The sequence below is a fragment of the Sorex fumeus genome, unplaced genomic scaffold (genome assembly GCF_029834395.1).
Source record: "Sorex fumeus unplaced genomic scaffold, SorFum_2.1 ptg000026l, whole genome shotgun sequence".
NCBI lineage: Eukaryota > Metazoa > Chordata > Mammalia > Eulipotyphla > Soricidae > Sorex > Sorex fumeus.
In genome coordinates, this window is record NW_026606083.1 from 10,804,080 (window position 1) to 10,828,076 (window position 23,997).

The 23,997-nt window shown below is 51.3% G+C and overlaps 1 protein-coding gene across 5 annotated transcripts in view; it reads right to left on the reverse strand.

The window, feature by feature from the left end:
- Positions 1–5,387: 5,387 nt before the first annotated feature.
- Positions 5,388–23,997, reverse strand: part of USP6NL (USP6 N-terminal like) — a 121,257-nt gene continuing 102,647 nt past the window's right edge. For all 5 annotated transcript variants that reach the window (XM_056114673.1, XM_056114672.1, XM_056114674.1 and 2 more), the window contains 7 exons: positions 22,362–22,410; positions 21,779–21,899; positions 18,677–18,771; positions 17,869–17,934; positions 17,676–17,775; positions 14,931–15,083; positions 5,388–8,514 (listed from right to left, as the gene is read on the reverse strand). In XM_056114673.1, coding sequence (XP_055970648.1) covers positions 7,208–8,514; positions 14,931–15,083; positions 17,676–17,775; positions 17,869–17,934; positions 18,677–18,771; positions 21,779–21,899; positions 22,362–22,410 — 1,891 coding nt within the window. In that variant the 3' untranslated portion in view covers positions 5,388–7,207. The remainder of the gene's footprint in view (positions 8,515–14,930; positions 15,084–17,675; positions 17,776–17,868; positions 17,935–18,676; positions 18,772–21,778; positions 21,900–22,361; positions 22,411–23,997) is intronic.

Below are 23,997 nucleotides of genomic sequence, written 5' to 3' on the forward strand. Positions count from 1 at the left end.
GCCCCTGAGTATGGCCCCACGGCCAATCAAATTAAGAAAGAAACTCTTGTGTTTGAATGCACTGCCATTCCCGGCTCGCTCCGTGAGTCATTAGCCTCGCTGCTGTTGGAAGATATGGGCTGTTGGCCACGGACCGCTTTGGTTCCTATGTCCACTATGACAGTCCCCTGACATGTGGAGTGACAGCGGGTCCAACCGACCTGGCACATCTACACGGAGCCCATTTTTCTAGGCAAACCTGCTTCTCTGCAGATTTTCTCAGGCTGGAGAAAGACAGCAAACTTCCTTGGACTCATTCACAGAGAACCGGGGAGCTGGGGGCGTTCTCTCAATGCCGGGAACGGAGAGGAGGAGGAAATGGGGTATAAGGAGGGGTGGGGGCACATGACTCACAGCAGAGCAGGAGGTGGGCGAGAGGCATCCATTAAAGCTATTGCCGGGGCTCTGCTCTCAGCTGGGCTCTGGAGTGGGGGCGGCACACCCCCCGTGGGCTGGCACCAGGAAGGAGAACAAAAGCCAAGCTTTGTTTGAAGGCGCTGCTTCATGGATCCTGAAAGCATGTCACTCCTCCTCAATGCTCCCTGGGGTGGAGGGGGCCACAGAGAGGGGCAGGAGGGGTGGCTGTTCCCCCACCCCCGTCTTATTTTTGTGTTCTGAGCTGCTGTGGGCAAGGGGAAGGTGCTGAGAGCTGGTGTGCAGAGGGTCCAGAGGCAGGAGGTGGAGGGTCCCTCCCCGTGTGCTCAGGAAATGGGGACGGACGGGCTGGGCTGATGGCAGTTGTTCTCAAGCTCTGGGGGGAAGGAGTGTTTTTTTGGTGGAAAGCTTTTTTTTTTTTTTTTTTTTTTTTTTTTTTGCAGTAGGGCGTTTGCTTTGTGTGCAGCCCGCTTGGCCGAGCCAGGTTCGATCCCTTCGCTCCCCTCGGAGAGCCCAGCAAGCTACTGAGAGTATCTCGCCCGTGTGGCAAAGCCTGGCAAGCTACCCATGACGTATTCAATATGCCAAACACAGTAACAATAAGTCTCACGATGGAGACGTTACTGGGCCCGCTCGAGCAAATTGATGAACAACGGGAGGACCGTGACTGTGACCGTGATAGGGTTTTCAGGGCACTGCAGAGAGATTTTGTTTTTTCAGTAAGATGCTCTAGAATTGAGTGACTTGAAGCATGAAACCAATTAAGCAAAGCAAGAGAAACTGCCTGTTTACAGGTACCTGGGGGTGTGGCTTGGCGGGAGAGAGAGTGTGTGACAGGCAGGAGACCCCAGTTCCATCCCAGGCAATCCCCAAAGAAGGAAGATGATAAGCCTGAGCCATAGGACAGCCGACACAGGTTTGATTCCCCATACTCCATATGGTTTCCAGAGCACCGCCAGGAGTGGTCCCTGGGTACAGCCACGAGTAACCCCTGAGCACTGCTGGATGTGGTCCCCAAAACCAAAATTATATTTAAGTTTTAAAAAAAGAAAAATGATAAAGCCACGACTCTGTCCAGGAGCCATATAGGTATCTTAAAAAAATTCCTTGCAGGGGTCCAGAGTGATAGTAATTGGAGAGGGCACTTGCCTTGCTCACAATCAACCAGAGTTCAATCCTGGCATCCCTGAGCACCACCAGGAGTGATCCCGGAGCACAGAGTCAGGTGAGGCCCCCAAATCAGAAAAAAATAAATCCCTCCCAGTTTCTCTTACCTGGTGACATCGTGCACACCAGAGGCAGCTGTGCTGTCTCCCCAACCCCCGCCCACTGGGGCCAGGACATCCCAAGTGACCGCCAGGTAAGGTGGGACTACACGTCCCTTGGACACTCACAGTTCTCTATCCTGTTTTTGAAAGTTACAAGTATTACTTACTTGTAATAAACCTGATTTCGGCCCCCCACCCGATTGTTCCGTTCCCCTTCTCTTTCTCACCTAGTATTTTATTTTTAGAAGACTGAATCATCCCTTTGCTCCCCCTCTTGTTGCAGTGCCTTGGATGGGGGTCACACAGGGTCAGGTTGAACTGATGGACGGGGAGGGATGGGGAGGGGGGTCTCACACACACCCTGGGATCCTGGAGAGGGGGTGTCGCTGGCAGCAAAGCAGTGCAGGGGATGCCTCCACAGCTTCTCACCTCTGCCCCAAGCACTGGCCAGACCGGCTAGCTCCACACATACAAGCAGATATGCTGACCGGGCTCTGGCCTCGTGGGCTGGGCAGCGTGGACACTGGCCCTGCATGACCCTAAGATACCTACCCAGAGCCCGCCAGCACAGCGCCCCCTGCCAGCCACCCGTGGCTTCCTAGGGCTTCTGGGGATTTTCAGGGGATCCCTAGCAGTGACCCTGGTCACCTGCTGCCTTGGACACCACCCGGGGTAAGGTGGGGTCGGATGTCCCTTCGGCCCGTGCATCTGACTGGAGGCAGGACCCAGGGGCTGCCCAGGGCAGGTGGAGCATGAGTATCTCTGGGGGCTCCAGAAACCCCTGGGGGAAGTGGGTGGAAGCTCCAGGACAAGGCCACACCCCGGCCAGGGGAAGGAGACCCTGGAAGGTTGCGGAAGGAGAGAGGCACAGGCAAGGTGCCCGGAACAAGAGGGAAACAGGAGCATCTGATGGGGAGCACCGTTGGTGTACGATACAGAAGCAACTCACATCCTGGGGAGCACAGCTGGTGTAGGATCTGGGAGCACCTCACACATGGGGAGCACAGTTGGTGTAAGATCTAGGATCATCTCACACCTGTGGGAGCACAGTGTAGGATCTGGGAGCACCTCACACCTGGGGAAGTGTAGCCAGTATAGGATCTAGGACCACCTCACAACTGGGGGAGCACAGCCTGTATAGGATCTGGGAGCACCTTACATCTCGGGGAGCACACTTGACGTAGAATCTAAGAGCATCTCACCCCTGGGGGAGCACAGCTGGTACAGGATCTGGGAGCACCTCTCACCTGAGGGAGCACAGGTGGCATCTCACCCCTGGGGAGCAGTCACCTACCAGACTCTTGCCGACTTAGCTTTGGGCGACCCCTGTGGCACACAGGTTCCTGGAGGGGTAGGCCCGCTGTCCGAGCTGCCAGGTGGGCTCGTGCTGGGTTTCTCACTTGTGCTCCCCTCGGTATGGCAGGGCGGGTCACAGCCCTTCACCTTTCAAGAACACGGGAGGGAATGTAAGATACATGTTGACGTGTTGAACACGACATAAACTTTTTACAAGGCCAGCAGTGGGTCTCTCTCTCCACCCAACGAATGGGAAACTGCAGCCAAGACTTACTCAGGTGACCCCAGCCCAGGGCACAAAGCCCCACCTCGACAAGGTAGGAAAGAGTTTTCAGCAACAAAATCATTGCCAGTGCATGTTACAAGAGGAGTGAAGTGTGAAACACGTGATGTTGAGTACAAGAAAAGACACAAAAAGCCACAGTCCGATTCCACTGAAGTGCAATATACAGAAAGTGTATTAGTAACCAGTGTCGGGGGATGAAGGATGACTGCATGGGGGCCTGAGAGCCCTGGAGTGCTGCAGAAGTTCTGAAATGGCTGTTGTCCTGAGCACAGCAGCACGCTGAGTAAAGGGATCACGGGGCCTAAGAGGGGAACCTCACGGAAGTGAGCCCCCCACCAAGGGGCGGGGGGTGGGGTGGGGAGAGCAGCACAGCGCCAGGCTAGTCTGCGGGTCCAGGGCCTGGTGGTTTTGCCTGCAGGCTGTCACCTGAATAAGTGACTTCTACACGTGACTTGCATCTTCCTCACACTGAGAAAGAGCCGATGGTATCTGCTTGTCATGGAGCATTCAACGAGCAGAGGACCAGGGGGCCAGATGACAAGCTGACCAGGTCAGCAATTCTCAAATCCACTATCTTTATCTTCGTCGCATCCTCCCTGGCCTTAAGCTCGGTCTCACCTTTGGGGGAGAGCGCCTGACACTCCATCCTGCCTAACTCCCCCCACCCCGGGCTCCTCCCAACCCTCCAGCTTCTACAGAAATGTACCAAGAACCCCCAGAGCACATCCAGGAGCACCCCCACCCATGTGAGCAGGAGCAGCATGGGCCTGGGACACCAGGACAAGGCAGGTGCTCAGGAAAAGGACCCCTAGCTGAATGGACACAGGTAGGCAGCAAGGTCCCAGGCCCTGGGGCACTGTACCAGACTGAGCCTCCGATTTACAGCCTCTTCCTTCTTTCATGAAAGGAGGGCAGTGGTGCCCAGGAGTCAGGGTGAGCCCCAAGAACTAATGTGCCACCTGGAGCTGGTCCCATCACCTCCAGCACCCCCTCCTCAGAGCTGCTTTTCCTCTCCCCACTGAGTCGGTAGAGTTCAACACCTGCCGCATGTGGGCACGCATGTGGGCACACACAAGCTTCTTGCCATCACAGGGCTGCAGTGTGTGTGCTGACACTTTCCTTGTGCTCGGTCTTCTGTCAGTTCTCGGCCTCAGCTGGAGAATTTAGGGAGGGAGAGGAAAAAGTCTTCCCTCCCCTACAATCCTGACACCTGATTCTCTCTCTCTCTCTCTCTCTCTCTCTCTCTCTCTCTCTCTCTCTCTCTCTCTCTCACACACACACACACACACACACACACACACCTTACAACCTTACAAACCTAACATGGTGCAAGAGCAAAGATACAGAGCTAAGGAGCTTGCCTTGCATGCAACGACTCATGTTCCATCCTGGGTACCCCAAGCCCTGCCAGGAGCAGTCCTGGAGCACAGAGCCAGGAATAAGTCCTGAGCACTGCCAGGTGTGCCTACCCCCAAAAAATGAGTAAATAAAAATTAAAAGCTACCAATTAAAAAAAAATAATCCTACACACACTATTTCCTGAAACTGTCCAACTCTTTGAGACTCCAGGTCTAGTTTCTTTATCTTTTCAAACCATTAGAAAGTGAAAACATCAAAGTGCTTTGGCCTTATGCAGAACTGCCAGGAGGAGATTTGATAATGACAGAATACTGATTCTATGCGCATGCAGTTCACAGGAAAATGAAACTGGTCTCCACAAAAAGCCATAACCAAATAGTTTAAGTATATTTTAACCTTCATTATCAAGATTCTCATCTTTACCATCATTTCATTATTTATCTTTAATCAAAAGATAAATCTGAAAGATAAAATTATACAATGGCAAAATGACTTCAAATGAAAATCTCCTGCGTAAGAAATGAACAGGGCACCACAGGTGACAATGGAGCGAGGCCTGGGAGGAGCGCTGTGCTTCGAGGGAAAGGGCACACAGAACCAAGCGAGGGCAGGGCAGTGCCGGACACTGGAAAGGCTGGCACAGAGCTGGGGGCTGGAGAGTCCTCGGGCAGGGAAATCAGCGCTAGCCGCGTCCAGAGAAGCAGCGCTTTTGCCAGATGGGAAATAAAGGCAAAAATAGCATATAAAAGACACAAAACAAAATATACTTATTACTTTTAGCATGTTAAAAACAATCATCAAAAAAAGTATAGATAAAAAATGTCATAGATGACTTAAGAAAATAGTATGTGTGTATATATATATATATCTTGCATGTATATATATATAAAATCTACAGCATTTACCCCAACTGATATATATGTACGTATTTATATATATATTTTTTGAGCAGCTTAGAGGCCATCATCATACACAAAATTGTAGTTTGGTTTATTACCAGTTACAGAATCACAGTTTAAAAACTGGAATTGATATCTGGCGCCATTTTCAGATGTTTATTTCAGAGCTTCCACATGATCGGAATTGAGGGGCCAGAGGCATGGGCACTCAGCTGTGCTGCGACGCTGCATCTGCTTGGCCATTCCATCACATCATTACCAACTTGATTAGAATTACATTAGACTCTATATACATAAGACATATCGTCACATTCACTAGCTACACCACTGTCACTCTGTACCTTGGGCGCCCACAGCCCCGCGCCAGCCCCGGGCCATCCACCTCGGATCTACGCTGGTGCCCGCTCCCAGGACACGCCCTGTCGGGCCTCTGTGGAGTGCTCCACGCTTTGTCAGTGTTTTGGCAATCGTAGTGTAATTGAATAATGTTAAGAACATTACTAATTTCTTTTTACCATGAACCTGAATTTTTTAACTGAAAAGGGGGGGGGGGAGGAATTTTGAAAGCATGGAAGTCACACACAGTCTGAGAGTGTGTGTGTGTGTGTGTGTGTGTGTGTGTGTGTGTGTGTGTGTAAATCTCTAACTCTTTAAAGCCCCACGTCTCAGATTCCTAGAGGTAAGCAGAACCAGCTCCCACACATTCCCATGAGGATTATCTGATGACATAACTTCAGCAATTCCCACTGACTACATTCTCTCAAGAAAGTGCCAGAAAGCGCCACGTGGAGAAGGCAAAGGTTTTCAGGGTAGAGGGTCTCCGCTGCCCTCCCTGCGGGCATGCTCTCCCCACCTCTGGCCAGAACCATAACAGAGGCAGGGGTGGCCATGCTACTGCATGGGAGTGGCCCGAGTGCCAGTCTCTGGCCCCGAGCTGGCCTGAACTGGCCAGGTTTGTAAGCACCAATGAGCAGTCAGCCTTGCCCCTGCTGCGTGTCTCAGAGGGGAAGGAGAGGCAGTGGGGGTGACAGCCCTGGGCGGGCAGGCAGAGACAGGAAATGGAGACTGGTGGTCAGTTTCGGATCTGGGTTAAAAACAGAAGGGACAAAACCTGGAATAAAGACTGGGGTGGGCGGGGAGGGAAGGATGCGTACAAGACAATAAATTATTTTCTGGATCCAGATTAAAGGCAGGTTCCTCTAACAGGGATTCTTTAGTTATGGGTTCAAATGGGTATGCGTAGATGCCCGTAATATCTAGTCAAAGACACACAGACTACATATAGCCTCAAAAATACCAAATCCAGAGCCAGTTTCTCAGTGCTTTGTAACATTACTCAAACAGAATGGACCAATGGAGCCCAAGGTCCAGGTTTTGGAGAGAGCCGGGAATGAGACTAGGGACAGGGCCGCTGTGCGTGTGTACGTATGTGCATGCGTGTGCCCCTGAACGCTACTGCTGCACCTCACTGTGGACTTCATTCGAGCAGGTTCGTGACAGCACGCTGATGACGTTCATCTGCAGCGGTGGCCCCCGGGGTGGCCACACTGCCACGGACTGGACTCCTGACCTAGGCGGGAAGCGCACGTCTGTTCACAGACGTGAATACTGCTTTGGCGACCAGGAATGAAGCCTGGTGGTCTCCCAGCGTGCCCCACTCTCGTGAGTGTCAGCAGAGGTCTTTCTCATAGCAACACTGACTCCTGAATGGCGAGTCTGTCTCGGTTTCGGTAGTGGTAGGCCGCCGGCGAGGGCCCTGAGCACTGGAACCCCGACGAGCTGCCGGCATCGTTCAGCGCCGGGGAAGTTCTGTAGCGCACGGGGCTATCCACGGACACGGGGGGGAGGCTGTGGTCCTGGAAGGGCCCTTGCTGGAAGGTGGGAAACTTCGTCAAGTGGCCCTGGTGATTGCGCCTCGCCTCCTGTGTCCAGGACTGGCCGTGCACTTCGGGTCTGTAGGTGTGACTCACTTCCGACCACTTCCGGTCATCGGGCAAATAATCCACAGGAGGGATGATGAACGCCCCGTGCTGTGGGGACCCTGAGCTGCCTGAGTAGCCACCAGCACCGAAGTCCACTGGAAGCACTTCGATCCTATTGGAAGGCAGGACGATGGGCGTGGGGCGGCCGGAAGGTCTGTCTGGAGAAGTGTGGGCTGAGAGGGCCGAAGGGTAAGGTCTCCTGGATGAGGGCGCCTGTGGGGAGTCACCGCGGTACCCGGGTGGGTGGCTGTAGGAGGGCGGGGGCACTGGCCCTCGGTCGGCACCCTCCAGCTGTGCCGCGTACCTCGAGTAGGGGAGCCTGACGGGGGTGTTGGGCTCGGCCGCCTGCCTCCTGGGGCTGTGGGGGTGCGCGACCGCCCTCTCCAGTGCCTCCTCCACACATGCGCCATTGTCGTTCTCGGGGACGTTGTCGTACTGGGAGGCATTGGAGCCCCGCTTCTCATCATCAGTGCCCGGAGCCCGCATCTTCTGCCGCCCATGGCCATTTCCGTTGGCCAGGCGCGCCTCAGAGCTGGGGCCGGTGACGGTGAGGGCGGGCGGAGCAGAGCGGTTCAGCACCTGCTTGGTGCTGCTGTCTGGCGCGGAGCTGTCGGCCGGCTTGTTCCATCTGGGCACGAACTCCCGCCTGCCCTGGGAGGTGGCATTGCTATTCTGGTTAGCAGCCGCGTGGTTGTACTGAGTGGAATTGTCCTGGAACGGGGGGGTGACTTTCTTCCGCAGGTCAGCCTCGTCCTTCAGCCGTCTGTTGGCCTCGTCCAGCGCCTTCGCTCTGGGGTGCCTGGCTCGCTCCGGGGTTCCGCCACGACTCTGCTGGTGGACGGGGGACTCGAGCTTCTTGCGGGGTGAGGAGTCACTTTCCCTCCTGTCACTCACATGGGGACTGGCCTTGCCCACACTCTTCTGCCCGTTGCTCAGGTGACAGACAGCAGGAGGCTGGGACTCAGGGGGTAGCTGTCCCAAAGGTTTCTTAGGATACTCTTCCTCCTTACCTAAGGGAAAGAGAAAGTCACACGGCTGTGAGGAGCCAGCAGCAGGCACGAACAACATACATGAAGGCACAAGCTCTCTGTGCTTACTGCCACACTCAAGGAGGGGAAGGGTAGGACACAGGCCCAGCTGAGCATTCGTGAGGCTGCAGATGGGTAGGATGACCCTAGAGCCTTGGGGTTCAGGCCCATCCAGTGGGACACAACCTTACAACCTCTCCTTTGGTTTGAGGGTGGGGGGTGCTGGGGCCCCACCCGGCAGTGCTCAGGGCTTCTCCTGACGGTGCTGGGCACCTACTGGGGTCAGCCACATGCAGACCAGAGCCGTGAGCCTGCCGCCATCTCCCCGGCCCACGGCCCTGAGACATACTCTGCATGCTTTCTCGAGAAGAAAGGGCTGATGTATTCATTTCTCTTCCTAAAACAGGCCTGCAGTCAGTATTTTCCATTACATTAGCTTCACTTTATCCAATTCAACCAAAGTGGTTTTGAAATCGCCGTAGAACTTTTTCTTAACCACTTCACACAAGTCCACCAAATTTAAAAGTCAACTGAAGAGCAAGTGTGTTCCCCCGAATCACTCACTGTTGTTATTACTACTGCTACCACTGCTCATTTTATTTTTGCTACCTTCCTCAGTATAACTTCATAATAAAAAATACAGTCCTCTCTATTTCCAGTTAGCATGCTCTAGAATCTGGGGCCAGAGAGATAGCACAGTGGGTAGGGTGTTCCCCTTGCATGCGGCCAACCTGGATTCTATCCACTGGCACCCCATAGAATCCCCTGAGCCAGGACTAAGCCCTAAGCACAGCCAGGTGCAACCCCAAAACCCAAAATAAATTAAATCCGATAAGAATCTAACTTTAAATACAGCAGAAAAAGAATCTGAAAAGGAAAAGGTCCTATCTGGCACTTAATAGTTTACATATGTAACACCAGAAGATCAGTGAAGAATGAAAGGACCGTAGGTTAAACTGCCATCAAGCAAACTTTCAGAAGTATCTGCTACAGGGCTAGAGCAAGAGCACGGGGAGAGGGCATTTGTCTCACACACAGCAGACCTGGGTTCAGTCCCTGGCATCCCATATAGTCTCCTGAGCACTGCCAGGAGTAATTCCTGAGCACAGAGCCAAGAGTAACCCCTGAGCATCACTGGGTGTAGCCGCCCCAAAAAACCAAAGAGAAAATTATCTGCTGCAGTGCACATGCCCATTGTGCTATCATCTGGAGGCCAGCAGAAACACCAGAAACACCATGGCATGGACTCCCACGGCCCTTGTCCCCCACGGCACGAGGCAAGGCCCAGTTTGTCACTAGAAGCAGCTGCCTCCTCGTGTGTCTCCATGCTGCTTGGTCTTTGTGGGGGTAAGAAATCTGTCAATGACCCACACATCAGAATTCTGAAAAGTCATTAAAACCCTGCAGCCAGTGAGAGACCCGTGTTCTTCAGACTCTGTGCGCCTGACTTTTCAGAGCTTTATCAGAGGTTCCCAAAGACTTGGTCTACTGCCCCCTTTCTGGAAAGTAACACCACCTGGGGCTGCTGCCAGTCAGCGCCCCCTTGGCCCAGATCCCTGGGGGTGCAGGGCTGCCTGCAGGGGGGCACAAGACACTCCTCTGCTTTACGAAAGGTTGCTGGGAGCCACTGAAGCATCTGAAAGGTCAGCTCAGCACCATGAGTCCCAACAGACCGGGAATGAAGCAGCTCCGGAGGTTGGGCTGGGCGGCTCCCAGCCCCACTGCCACTGTGGTTCTGGGCAGTGCCCACGCGGCTGTGCTCTCTGGGCCAGGGAGCAGAGCAGAAGTATGCCAGCCTGGCTCCCATGCCCTCCCAAGCCAGGCTCCCTGAAGGTCAGAGAAATTGGGATGGCTCCCTGAAAGCCTAACTTGGCCCACCTCTGTGTCAATACTCTGTTCACATGTGGAAAAGCACTAGGACAACTAAAGCACATGGAGATGGGCCCAATTCTCACGAGGCACCCTCATGGGTGCGAGGCCCACCCCAGCAGCCCCAAAGGCTGTTGGTAGCGGCCCCTCAGGGGCTCACAGCCAGTGGTGTCACAGAAGGGAAAGACGGAGCAGAGGATGGGAGGACACAGGCAACAGAAGACAGTCCAGCACACACACCAGTCGTGTGGACAGCAGGCAAGCTTGGGGATTTCTCTGCTTCAGCAAGGAACATGATCAGATGTCTGTCTTACATCATGACCGTGAATGCAGCATGTACAGCAGCAAGGATGGGCACGATAGTGGACACTCGCAAAGCCTTGCTGCTGTCAGGCACATAGAAGTTATGTGCCTATGTGGCAAGAGCCAGTAACAGAGACCCCGGGGACCTCAGTCACAGAGGGACAAGCCCAAGGCTCACAACCCGGAAACAGCAGGAACAGATCCCCATGCCCAGGGCTTCCAGGGCCATCTTTCTGATCTCCAACAAAAGACCCAGTGGGAACAGGGACCAGAGGTGGTGTCTAAACTGCCTCCCAGACCTACCATTTGGCAGCCCCATACAGGACTCTCCTCCAGAAGACCAACAGCCACACAGGAAGTGTGGGCTGTGGCTATGCCACACACACACTTCTCAGGGAAGGAGGGAGTGAAAGTGGAGATGGATGCAAGGGAGAGTCGGGTGGTGGCATGCGTGCGGGCCAGGAGGGAGAGCTGTGTCACACGTGCGCAGGCATCAGGGGAGAATTCCCACTGCTCAGGGGCTTAGGGCTATCTTCCAGTCAAGTCAACTGGGACATTCTCTAAGCAAGGGACTCAGACTTGCTATGCATCTATATATCACATGAATTAAAGGACATTTTTAACGCAAAAGTTTAAGCTACAACTTTGATAAATTTAATTTCAGATGTTTGTGACTGGGTGAGAGAGCAAGCTGAGTCAGCAGCTGAAGCCACCACACAGCCACGCCAGCCCCAAGGGACCTGCCAGCGTCACCTCTGCTTCTCTGTCCGCTGCCTTTCAGGCCACAGTGGTGCTCAGGGGACCGCATGGGCCACTGGGGATGGAGCAGGGTCAGGTGCCCTCCCACTGTTCTATGGAATCTGCCGTGACTTTCACTTTGTCCAGGTCCTTTCTGAGACTGTCTGTGGTAGCATCACAGAACAGTGCTGACGACTGTCCATGGCATCACAGTGACATCAGCATCTGCAGAGTCGGGTCAGGTCCAGCCCAGCATGCTGAGCTGCGGAGGCAGTAGGCTCATCGAGAGTCAATTCAGGATAACCCTCCTAGTGTTTCCTCAACGACCGTCTCTCCTTGAGAAGCAGGACTCTGGGGAGGTCCTTCAGGGCCAGTCCGGGGCGGGGGGTTGTGCATAAGGGGCCACCCAGTGCCAGGGATGGAACCAGGGACCTTGTGCACCCCAGGAGGAGACCCCAGAGCAGGCCTGGCCCAACAAGTCCCCGCCAGTCTCATCTTAGACCCTGAACACCCCCTTCCCACCAATCCTGTGTCCTGGACCTTGGCAGTTCAACTTTCTGACTGCATTGGAAATACTCCTGTGTGACTGATGCCAGACAGAAGGCCACGGGCAGGCTAGGAGTGTGGCTGTTCATTACGCCCCTCCTATTCAAGAAACACAGCAGTTTCTCTCACCCACTGCCGGGAAACACCTCTTCCTCCTGCAAACACAGGAGCTAAGTGGGAAGGCATGACAACACCCATCAGCTATCACAGGGGATGCTTCGGTGACCATTTTCGCTAAAGGCATTTTCTACACAAGTGGGCACATTTTGCTGGTGCCAACAACAATCAGAACACTGACCAAGAGGAAGTACAACTTGCCATAGTTCAGAAGGACAAAAGGTGTATGACTGGGTTTTGTGAAGACTTGGTTTGGGGATTGTATGTGTGAGAGGGAAACTAGGGCAAGTGGCGCCAGGGCCCTTCAGGCCCATCGTCCCTATCCTTACTCAGGTCTTTGCCGCCACCCAGTGGACACCATGCGCAACTACGAGTGCTGGAGGAGGAGCTGCAGAGGCAGGAGCCTGCCAGGGACAAGCTAGGGCTCCAAGTGCTCCTCTGGGCTCCCTCCCCCTGTGCCATGGCTTCAGGGAGCTCTGGATAACGGCTTCTTACTCTCTTCCACATCAAAGACAAAATCCGGGCTCAGTGCCTTGGTGTGCCAGGAGACTGCCTGGCCTGGCAACTCCCAGTGCCAAGATTCTGCCACACCAGAGAGGTGTGTATAAGCCCCTGCAAAGCACATCTAAGATTCTTTTCTTAGAGCCACATGTATTGCAGTGTGTGTGTGTGTGTGTGTGTGTGTGTGTGTGTGCGCGCGCAGCGCAGCTTCCTAACTACTGGGCACTGGGCTGTCTGCGCATCCTGGGATGGCACGAGGTGCAGCAATGAACGCAGCTGGGCACAGAGCCTTTCAAATCAATCCATTTGTGTGGGGGATAGATGCCAAGAAATGGTAGCACTGGGCTACAAGAGAGCTCTTTTTTTTTTTTTGAGAAATCTTCGTATTTCTCTCAGCTGGCCTTTGGGCACTTGGGCTGTTTCCAAATCTTGGTTATTATAACTAGTGCTGAGGCTTTGTGGAATGTAGGCATGAATATATCTTTTTCAAATTAAGTGGGTTTTGGCACTTATCCCAAGAACACAAAATACTAATTCAAAGGAGGAAGAGCCCTTTTTCTAGAAGTATTGGGGGGGGGGGGGTGTTGGGAAGGAGAGGAGGGGTTTGGGAGGGTGTAAAATGAGATAGAGCATGTGGCTGCCAGTTGGGTGCTGATCATCTCATGACATCCCAGGGTTTCCTACTTTATTCTCCTGTCTACATAGTTCTAGTCTATCTTCCCTCTGCATGTGTCTTTTACTACACGTGACCTAAGCTCGTTAGAAGTAGGGAAACTACTTAAAAGTCAAAGTTAAAGCAGCAAGAATGTAGTTAGGAACTGCTGTCCCAAATGTGCTCCGTGCATCAAGACAGAGTCGTGAAAGTGGTTAGTGGACTGGGACTCATCAGAAAGCGAGCGCTCCACAAGACCCGCACCCACCCTCCATGTTCTCATCAGTCCTGATGACCCAGAACAAATCCAGACCCACCACCCACATGCCACTAGAAGCCAAGCACTGGGGCTTTCATCAAAGGGGGTCAGGGACAGGGAGGGGGGCGAAGACCAGGTTTTCCTTTTTCATGTATGTATTTCTGTGATGATGTAAACAGGTGGACATAAGGGTGAGGGCGGCCCTGCCAGGATGCAAAGCCCAGTGTGGGCCCAGGGTATGACTCCCCACCTACAGGATCCCTATGTCCCCTGCCAACGCCCACTGCCTCCTCACACCCATTCACTGCCACAACAGCAATCAAGCCAAGGAGGCAAAGGGCGGTCTCCAGACTCACTGTGTCAGACTGTGGTGGAACTCCTGAAAGGTTTCTGCCATGCTCGTCCTACACTTCCTGCTCCCTCCCTCACCTCTGTCCCTCTTCTCCACTGACCCCGGACCAGTCCTGGCACTGCCCTGCTCACTCTCCATCTGCTCTACCCCAGGCAAAGCCTATTTGCTGTGCACAGAGAGCAATGGGTGTGCAGGCACCCCCATGGCTCCAGCCCGAACTGGATGGTACCTGAGGGAGTGCAGAAACACAGTCCCCACCCCCAACACACACACACACACACACACACACACATGCACACACATGCACAAGCAGAGCCCGCAGGCCTGGGCTTGGTCGGGAGAGCCAGCAGCAGTAGGCCTGAGCCTTTACTACCAGGTTCCTCTTCCACAAAACGGGGCTTCTATGCTCTGCTCTTGCGCATGGTTTCCGTGAGCCAAACGAGTGCTGGCTGGGATGCTCCTTTCAAGTCTAGCAGGCTGAGCACAGGGTCGCCCAAGGACCACCTGCAGTGACCCCGAGCACAGGGCCGGGAGGAGCCTCCAAGTACCACTAGATTTGCTCCCAAAACAAACAACAGCACCATAGCAATTTCTGTTGGAAAATATTACTTGCCAACAAATTTTCTAAATTTAAATGGCGATAACAATGCCATTCTACTGGGGGCGGGGGGGGGGGGGGCGCGGAATTAATTAATGTTTTTCTTTTCTTCTTGCCAAAAGCAGCCGGTAAGACACTGATCTGTGTATGTTATCACGAGCATGGGTAACGCTCATGTCCCGATACAGAAAGACAGAAAGGCCTGGGTTATTTGTGCGAATCTTCTATCATGGGGGGGGGGGGGGGGAGGCAGTGAGAGGAGGGGGATGAGAGGGCCACACCCAGCGATGCTCAGGGGTTACTCCTAGCTCTGTACTCAGGAATTACTCCCAGCAGTACGCAAGGCACCATGGGGGATGCCGGGGATTGAGTCTGGGTTGGTCGAATGGAGGCAAGGACCCTACTTGCTCTGACCCTGAATCTGCTATCATAACTATAATTATAGTGTCTGGATATGCCTTACCAGGCTCTGGAAGGTCTAATTTTGCCCGCTTTAGTTCCGCCATGGAAATCTGAAGTTGTTCTATTACAAAGTCATCTTCGTAGAAAAAATCCTTTGACAAGGTTTCCTGAAGAAATTCAACGAGTTCTTCCATAGACAATTTCATCAGATGTTCTGAGAAAGTATGAGAGAAATAAAAATCATGTATCAGCATGTACTTCAGGTGAAGGAATAGCACACAGCATCCTGGTGCAGCCCTTTCTAAGAAAGGAGCACAGAAGTCACTCGTACAAGGCACCAGGAACTGAGGCACAATTCCCGGTGAGAGACTCAAAGGAGGCAGAAATAAGCGCTGAAGCCAAGAGTCAGACAGGAGCAGGTGTGGCTGGCATGGGGAGGGATGGCTCTGCTGTCTTACTGGCTAAGGCTGACTGTGCCCAGCACTAATATGAACCCAGGCCCAGCACATGGCAGGCCACCAGTCCCGGACAATCTGCTGCTGTTGTGACATGGAGCTCCCACTACCAGGTCCATGGTTTTCATGTCTGAATTTTAAAAATGATCGGATTATGGATTTTATGTGCGCTTCTACCTGAGTTTTACTGGAAAGAAATTAAAGGAGGTGCAAAGGAGAAGGCAAAGACCAGTCAAAACCTTCCACCTGCCATGCACATACAAGGTGTGCTCACTGACTGAGCACAGCCTGCAGTGGCCATGCCAGAGCCCTGCTGCTCCGGCCCAAACACATGCCACTGCCTTGGCTCACTGTGCCACACCCTCACCAACAATCTCCAGCACTGGGCACCACTCTAGCATTAATGTCTCCAAATACATCAGGACAGAAAAAAGAAAACTCCTCAGGAACAGCAGCTGATCCCCGAAGGCGCCCAGAGCTGTCTGAAAGCCTGAGAGGGTGGCGAGGAACTTCACAAAAGTCCTTGGCCTGGTCTCCCATAGGAAAGGTACGAACTAGCTGCCAGGACGAAAGCTTAGCTGCAGAGGGTGGAGAGCCCGTGGCCGCTTACTTCTCAAGATTAAGGGCCACAGAAGTTTGAGGGCGAAGAGAATGAGGACATGCTACGGTCTCACCCCCTGGGGAACATGAAACACAGATCTCAAGAGCATGGAGACTTGTCTTTTGCATCTCGGCAGTTCTTTTGCATCTTGGCAGTTCCTAACCCTATAAGAGCTTAGTGAAGGGGGAGGGAAGGGCGGGGAGGGGGGAAAGAGAGCAAGAGCAAGAGAAAGGGAGAGAGAAAAAGAGAGAGAGAGAGAGAGAGAGAGAGAGAGAGAGAGAGAGGACAGAGAGAGAGGACAGAGAGAGAGAGAGAGGACAGAGTGATTCCTGTACACTATTTGGCTCTGACATTGTGGTCTGGGTGCCAGGGAAGGGCAAGGAAGCGTAACACTGCCAAGTTCTCTTCTTTGCGCTAAACAGAAGCATGGATAGAAGAGGATTCCATTCTTCTCTGAGTGTATGTGGCCCCTGAAATTCATGCTTTTAAAGCCACCAACCAAGACTGGGGGACGGCTCAAGTGGTGAGGTTTTTGGCACATGACCGGTGTGTGCAAAGAAAGCCCTGGGCTTGGCTCCCAAGCACCCTGGGCCAGGAGTAGCCCGCACAACAGTAAATAAAAATCCAGTAGCCTCCCAAGAACTTAGAACAATGCTAAGCAGAGTCGGCAAAAAAACATGAACCCTGACCTCACGTACTCAGCCTCTAATTTTGTTGAGAAGCTGAACAGATCATTCAAGAATAACCTAAGAGTAGAACAAGTACGGGGTAAACATGAAATGATGGTGTTTGACCTAGAGTATAAGACGATGAAAATCTCTAAAGCATTTGATGACTTTCTTTGCAGAGTTACAAAAGAAGTCACGTAATTTTTTTTTGGTTCAATTCTGGGCCACACCCAGTGATGCTCAGGGGTTACTCCTAGCTCTATACTCAGGGATCACTCTTGGCGGTGTTCGGGGGACCATATGCAGTGCTGGGGATCAAACCCAGGTTGGCCACGTGCAAGGCAAGTGTTCTCCCCATATATATATTTTATTTTTTAAGGCTGAATTAAGAGTTTAAAATTAAGAAGATTCTTCATATTTATGATGGAAAACTCTTATTTATTTTTAAAGAAAGGCATATTATCAAACTGACAGAGTCCTTGTTAAACACAAGTTTTTCTCAGTACCTGTGCCACAGCCTGCCAACCATGGTGCCAGTGCCGGAAGTGCTTGCCTGGAGGTAACAGGGCCATCAAGCTGAGGGAGGGAGCTGGGCTGGGAGCATCTCTGGCTGCAGCTGGGAGCTGTGGGTTTGCCTCCCTCTCGGAAAGGAGAAACTGGATGGAAACCATCTGCTCCTTCCAACTATGGGACCTGCTCTCAATGGTCTCTCTCTCTCTCTCTTTTGTCTCTCTTTCTGACTGAAAACCCAAAGGTTCACACTGATGAAAAGGAATCAAGGACCCCAGGGAAGACCAGTTCTTTAGAATCATTGTAGCAAAAGCAACATCTTGCGTACTACCCCTTGAGGTTCCTGGAAACAGAACTGACATATAGGAAGGAATTAGAAACTTTGCAATGTCTTGAAATTTGAGTCCAAAGAACCCCTGAAAGTATATCAACCAACTCAAGACCATTTCTTCACTGATTAAGAATCTAATTACTAAAGGAAATGAAGTCAAAGTTGGGTGGGAAATGGGAAATCAGAGTTAAAACAAGGCTAGATTTTTTTGTGAAGTCTTTAGAGTTAAACATTTTCTTACTTTTGTGTAATTTTAAGATTGTATAAGACATAGCGGTGAGAACTCTTTCTCCTTCAAAGATGTAGATATCCCATATTCTGAGGTTTAGTGTAAAGGGAGTCTATAATCAAAACAGAACAGAAATAAGATGAACACTTTGCCTTCGTCTGTTATTTATAATTTTATCACTGGACTTCTAGAAATAAATACTTACACGATCAAGAAAACATTGAAAAAACCATTTCATTGTGTAAAAACTTGTGTAGATTTCTTGAGCATCCTGAAAAAACAAAGACTTAACAGTTTCTGGATGCAGTAAACAAAGTACATCAATACAGATCTAAAGGTTAGTGAAGCCACTAGAGGTAGCCATCAACATTACACAGAAAACCATAAAATGACAAGCTTTAAATGCTGGGGTATTTTCACCTTTTCTCTTCTTCCTCCCTCCGTAGAGCATCTATCTGGGTCAATAAAACCAAGCCTGTAGGACACAGCTGCACAATAAAAGTATCTCCGTGGAAGAGAAGTAACCAGAGGACAACAATGGAGGGCATGGGGACTTTGGTGAGGGTGGGAGGCAGTTATGTGGTGCATCAAGACCATGAACATTAACACTAATGTAATCCTGTCACCTAAACCATGCAATGAGGGGGCGGGGGTGGGGGGCATACAAGGTGGTACTCAGGACCGTATGGGATGCCAGGGATTGAACTCGGGTTGGCAGTGTGCAAGGCAAGTGTCTACCACTCTCCTGTCACTCTGGTCCCTAGAATAATTTAAAAAAACAAGCCCGAAAAGTCCCTCCATGACTACTGAGAAATTACTTTCTTTTCAAAGTGTACTGTTATGTGTACATATGTACTAGCTATAAAGCAAAGCTTGAGTTAGAGCTGTTCTAGTTCATCAACAGTAAATCTCACATATTCAGTATTCTTCCAGCCAGAGGAACTACAATGCGCAATAAATGAAACGGGCAGCACTGGATGAAGGCGGGATAAGTCAGCGATACATCTACCTACCAAGTGCTGCTTAAGCTTGGAGAGAAATTTATTCAGTATCTTTTCATGGTGTTCTTGGAACCTCAAAAGTTTAGGAAAACCATGGACAAAAAAGCCTAAAATGAAAACATAAAAACACATCACAAATAATACAACAGAAATGTCTGTGACAACATTCCCTTCCATTTTAACTGTTAACAACAAAAATTCAGTTATTGGAACGTTCTTCTTCCCCATCACAGAGATCACCATGTGAGAGATTTGGGTGATGAGACTTGTATTATGGGGTAATAGTGGTTGGTGAAAGATCCCCTACAGCCTTGCAGAAAAAGAGAAGAGGACAAAATATGTATGGATTAAATGGGATGCTAAGGATTTGCTGACTTGGGTTCAATGCCCAGTATCACATGAGCACTGCCATGAGCAATGCCAGGTATGCCGCCCCTGCCTCCCAAAGGAAAAGGTTAAAAGGGAAGGTAAGAAGCAACGAAAACTAAAGCCAGTTAGTAGTGATATCTGTTCTCTTTTCTTGCGACTTTTTTGTTTTGTTCGGGGGCCACACTTAGCAGTGCTCAGGGCTTACTCCTGGTTCTGCACTCAAGGATCACTCCAGGCAGGGCTCAGAAGACCATATGGGGTGCTGAGGATCGAACCCAGGTCGGCCATGTGCAAGGTAAATCCCCTACCTGCTGTTCTACTGCTCCGCCCCTCTCAAAGTATTTGAGCATACATCTTAAATACACAAGTTTGTTCATAGGACACGGTAATCTTGCTTTTACTGTTGATACATAACAAATACTTTATACTTAAAAAGCAATTTCACACTTCTGAAGTCTTTTAAGCATGCCCCATTCCTAGCAGTGTGTCCTAACGTGCTGAGGGAGGGGAGCACCAGGACCCATGCAGGCCTCCCACATGCTGCTCATGTGCTTGACCACTTGGGCCATCTCCACCCCCACTTAGCTCACTATTCAATCCTTTCCCTATGTGATCTATAACAGCAATAAAATATATAGTAGGATATGATCAATGTCACACCAAACACTGTATTCCACCCCCACTGATCGTGTACGGCAGAAGATCTCTTGGGGACTCTGTGTTAGTCATTCCCAGACCCTTGTTATCTCTTTTGGTCATACGTTTCCTTTCAGGTGTTCGCATCGTCTGTGAGAAAGGACACGTACATGAGTTTTCATTTGGTTTTACGGGGGCCACCACACTTGGAGGTTCATGGCTCTGTGTTCAGGGATCACTCGGCTGGGACTTAGGGGACAATTTGTGGTGCGGGGGGTCCAACACAGGGCAGCTGCGTTCAAGGCAAGTGTCTTACCTCTGGTTCTCAAGAGATTTCTGATTTCTCCCCATCTCATTTTCCAACTGAGGCCCATCTGGTTTTGAAGGAAGTTAACGGACGGCCCACAATTATTCTAGAATGCAGGACGTTACCTAGTCCCTTGTTGCCTATCACTGATGTATATAAGGGCTTCCTCACGTCTGTATGCTCTGAATGTCCTTTTTTGCTGGCTCTGCCCAGACTTTCCTCATGTGGAGTCCACTTCTCTCACACAGAACATGTTTCCATGAAGTAAGCCCGTGTCCCTCTAGAGCCCACTGCTGGGGAACATCACTCAGGAGCCTTTGGGAGGACTATTTCCTACCAAGATGCTTTCTACAGCACTGGCATACAATTCCAGAGGAAGAGGGTCGACCCCTCCCTTAGTAACATTTTCCCAGTGAAATGACTTTATAATAAACTGATCTCTCTCTATCCATGTCATTCTTAAGGCCAATTTGATAGAAACCCAAGTTCGAAGAAAGGTTTGATTTTCAAAAGGGTGACACAAATAATGTGTCTTTAATAAGTATGATTTCAAGGATGCTGAGACACCTAACATTTTTTTCTCTGTTCAGTGACATTCCAGAGACATGCTATTTTAAGTCTTGTTCCCCCAGCCTTCACTTTGATTCTGCACATTTATGAAGACACCACTTTAAGAGAGGAGGCACAAAGAGCTTAGCAACCATACTTAGCTGTAACATTTCAGAGACTCAGAACAAGCTAAGTACCACCCTACACATGATACCCACTATGTTCCAATCCAAATGTAAAATACTGGCTACATCTAGCTGGTGACAATAATTGCTACAAGTAAGCTACTAAGAGGCTTAAAGAAATAACTTCCCTAAATTTGGGCCTCTTGCATACAATTACTTACTGCTTAAACCGTAACATCTCATTGTACTTCAAGACACATCAGCAATGTTTGCCCCCAGTAAATAGAATAAAGAGTCCAGGAACAGTTATCCTGCAGAGAGCATTTACTTGAAATGCCACAAGGACTGAGGGGTCACATCCCCACCCTGTGCCCCTCTTCCCCCCAAACCACACGGTAAGTATATAAGATTTCATAAATTGGGTTCTGGACAGCCATAATTTTCACAGACAGAATGAAGGATACTTTCTCAGTGTCATCTACGCTCATGTCTGTTTTAAATTCGTTGCTCTCACAAGGGCAGCATGAGGAGAATAATTCTGCGTCAAGGTGACAAAGGTCACTTTTATTTCTAAAACAAGTAGCAATCCAAACTCTTTAAAATAGTTTAATGTGGATGCTGGGCAAATATAAAGAAAAGGTTACTAAAAAAAAATCTTCTAATATGAAAATTAAAGAATCAAGCCAGTTTTGAAACATTAAAGTTGTCAGAGCAGGCCGCCGGCCTTTGGTATACAAGGAAATTAACTTTGCGGCTTAAAGAACTAAAACACACTCGAGATGCAAAGCCACCAAATGACCGTGAGCAAATAATTGGCTCTTTCCTCGACTGAACCTCCAGACCCAGTCACCAATGAACATGACACGGAGCACCATCTCACCAAAAAGCACCTTTTCTTTCCGAAATCCCTCCAACCCGAAATAGGTTTCTTCATGCCAGAGGGCCATGTTGGTAGAGCATTTTCACAAAGCAGCACTCAGCCATGGGGTCAACACAACAGAATTGGCAGCTAAAGGAAGTCCAGTGAAGGGCACCACCTGATCTGTCAGCCTGCCCCAAGGCTCCTGGGTTTTGCTGGTCCCTTCCCCTGCCTGCTTCACCATCCCTGGGCGCTGTCCTGGGCCTTACCGTGCATGGCGTGCTTGGGGCCTGAGAACAGCTTCACTAGGGCCCAGAAGGCATCTTCCTCATTCATGTACATGAGGAGTAGGGCTGTGATCTGGCTCATGCCCTGGCAGTAGCCAACTTCCTGTGGGGAGGAAGAGCGGAGATGAGCAATATGCAAGCGCACATCTATCTGAAAACCCACCGACAGTCCGTCAGAACCTACGGAAACATGCTAATTCCTGGGCAAGAACCAACGTGGCAGTGGGACTGCACTTGGCCCTGCCCAAGGCTGTGAGCGGGGAAGAGTTTGGGCCCCTTTTAAGGGGGGAATTCTTAGCTAGGATCCCTGACACTGCTGCAAATATCTCTCCTCTTGCAGTTATCTAATGAGTGTCTTCGGGGCCCTTCTACAGACATGTTTTAAGATTCGCCACCACCCACATCTCAGCTCGCTCTCCCGGAACTGCAGAGTCTACCCACAATCCCCGGAGGACACCATCGTCCAGGGCAGAGGGTCCCAAGTGTACATGTCAGAAACCCCAACCAAAATCCACCCTTCAAGTAAACACACCCCCTCAGTCACTCCCTCACACACCCGACTCACCGTATTGTAGATGGAATACGCGGCAAGCACATGGAACAGGGACTGCTGCCTAGGAAGAGGAGTCTCCAGTGAACAAGGTGTCACACCCCTCCCAAACATCAAACAATAAACAAGGTCGCCTGCTCGAATAGGCCACCAGGTTAAAGGTCAAAGACGGTAAAGCAATGATTCCCAGCTCAAGCCGGAAAAGCACAGCTGACCTGACTTGGGGGATGTCAGTCTCTGACAGACTTGGCTCAAGGTCAGTGGCTGCCCTTTCCCCCGAGGAAATCACCCTGGGAAGAATGAGCCTGGCAATGCCAACATCAGCAGAGGCAGATGTTGGTAGGTTGGGGTGATGCGCTCTGCATGCAGCTCTGGGCTCCAGGGCAGCCCCCAGAGGGTACAGCGGGATCAAGGCCGCATCCAGCCAACCACGGGCAGGAGTGGGGCATCTATACCCACCATCCCCGCAGGCCCTGGAGCGAGTACTACCCCAGCCTGCCAACGCCAGGCTCTTTGGGAGCTGTGTGTCCACTGGGAGACATGGGCAGGACCTCAGAGAGCTGCCAGTGTGAGCTGCCACTGAACATGCTGGGCCGCAACCAGCCCTGAAGGGGAGCAGATGGGCTGGAACGCCCGCTCCTTTGCACTAAGTGGCCGCCAAGTGGCCACTGCACGGTGACCAAGGGGGAGAATATTCTGCAGCACAGAGGGAGTGTCTGAGGCTGAGACTGTCAAGTTAAACTACAGCCGTTTCCAGTGGGGCCGCTGGACCTCAGGGGAGATGGAGGGAGCAGGGACTGGGCATCAGGAGAGCATCAGGAGCCAATTATGACCACTAGTTGCAGAAACGAGGGCTCTGCATTTCCCGCTGAGTTTGGCAGGAATAAGTAAAGATGTGGATATACAGAAGTCAGTCTCCTTCTTCCCTGATCAGCTGACACAGCAGTCCTACTGCTTAGGAGACACTGAATATACACAGCAACACTAGGGCAGCAGTGACTGACCATCTGAGGGGCTGGACACAGCACTGCGGATGGACACAGGCCTCATGCTAGGCAGAAGGCTAGACCATGTCAGGAAGGAAGACTCTGTACTTGCCCTTTCTTGATACAGGCTAATAAAGGCAGCCGGGCCAGTGGGCTGGGTTGTGACTCCGCCAGCCCCACTCACAGGGTGTCACTGCAAAGAAGGTGGCCTGCAGGCGGCTGAGTGGGACCAGCAGGTGAAAGGCTCTGAGAGCAGAGAACGGGGTTACCCCAAGGGAGAAGCCCCCGTGTAAACAGCTTTCGCTCCCAATCTTGTGGAGTGCCACTGTCCTCCATGATGTGCCCCATGGACCTGGGCCAGCCAGAATGCACCAACAAACCTCTACACTGTGACCCTTCCTGGCTTCTACTGGCAGAGGTCAGGGAGAGCATACCCATCACACAGAACGTTCACGGGCCACCAGTGGCAGTGGTGGGTATGGCACCGAGGGCTCTGCATGCACATGCCAGGTGTGGCCTCCGCTCTTTATCTGGCACCCAAGCCCCTGTGGTGTTTCATCATCTACACATGACTGACACGGTTCTGATAGGTGACAAACTCATTTCTGTTCTAGGACTACATCTACTAGGTTTTCCCAGATCAGGGGGCTAGAGATGGTACAGGG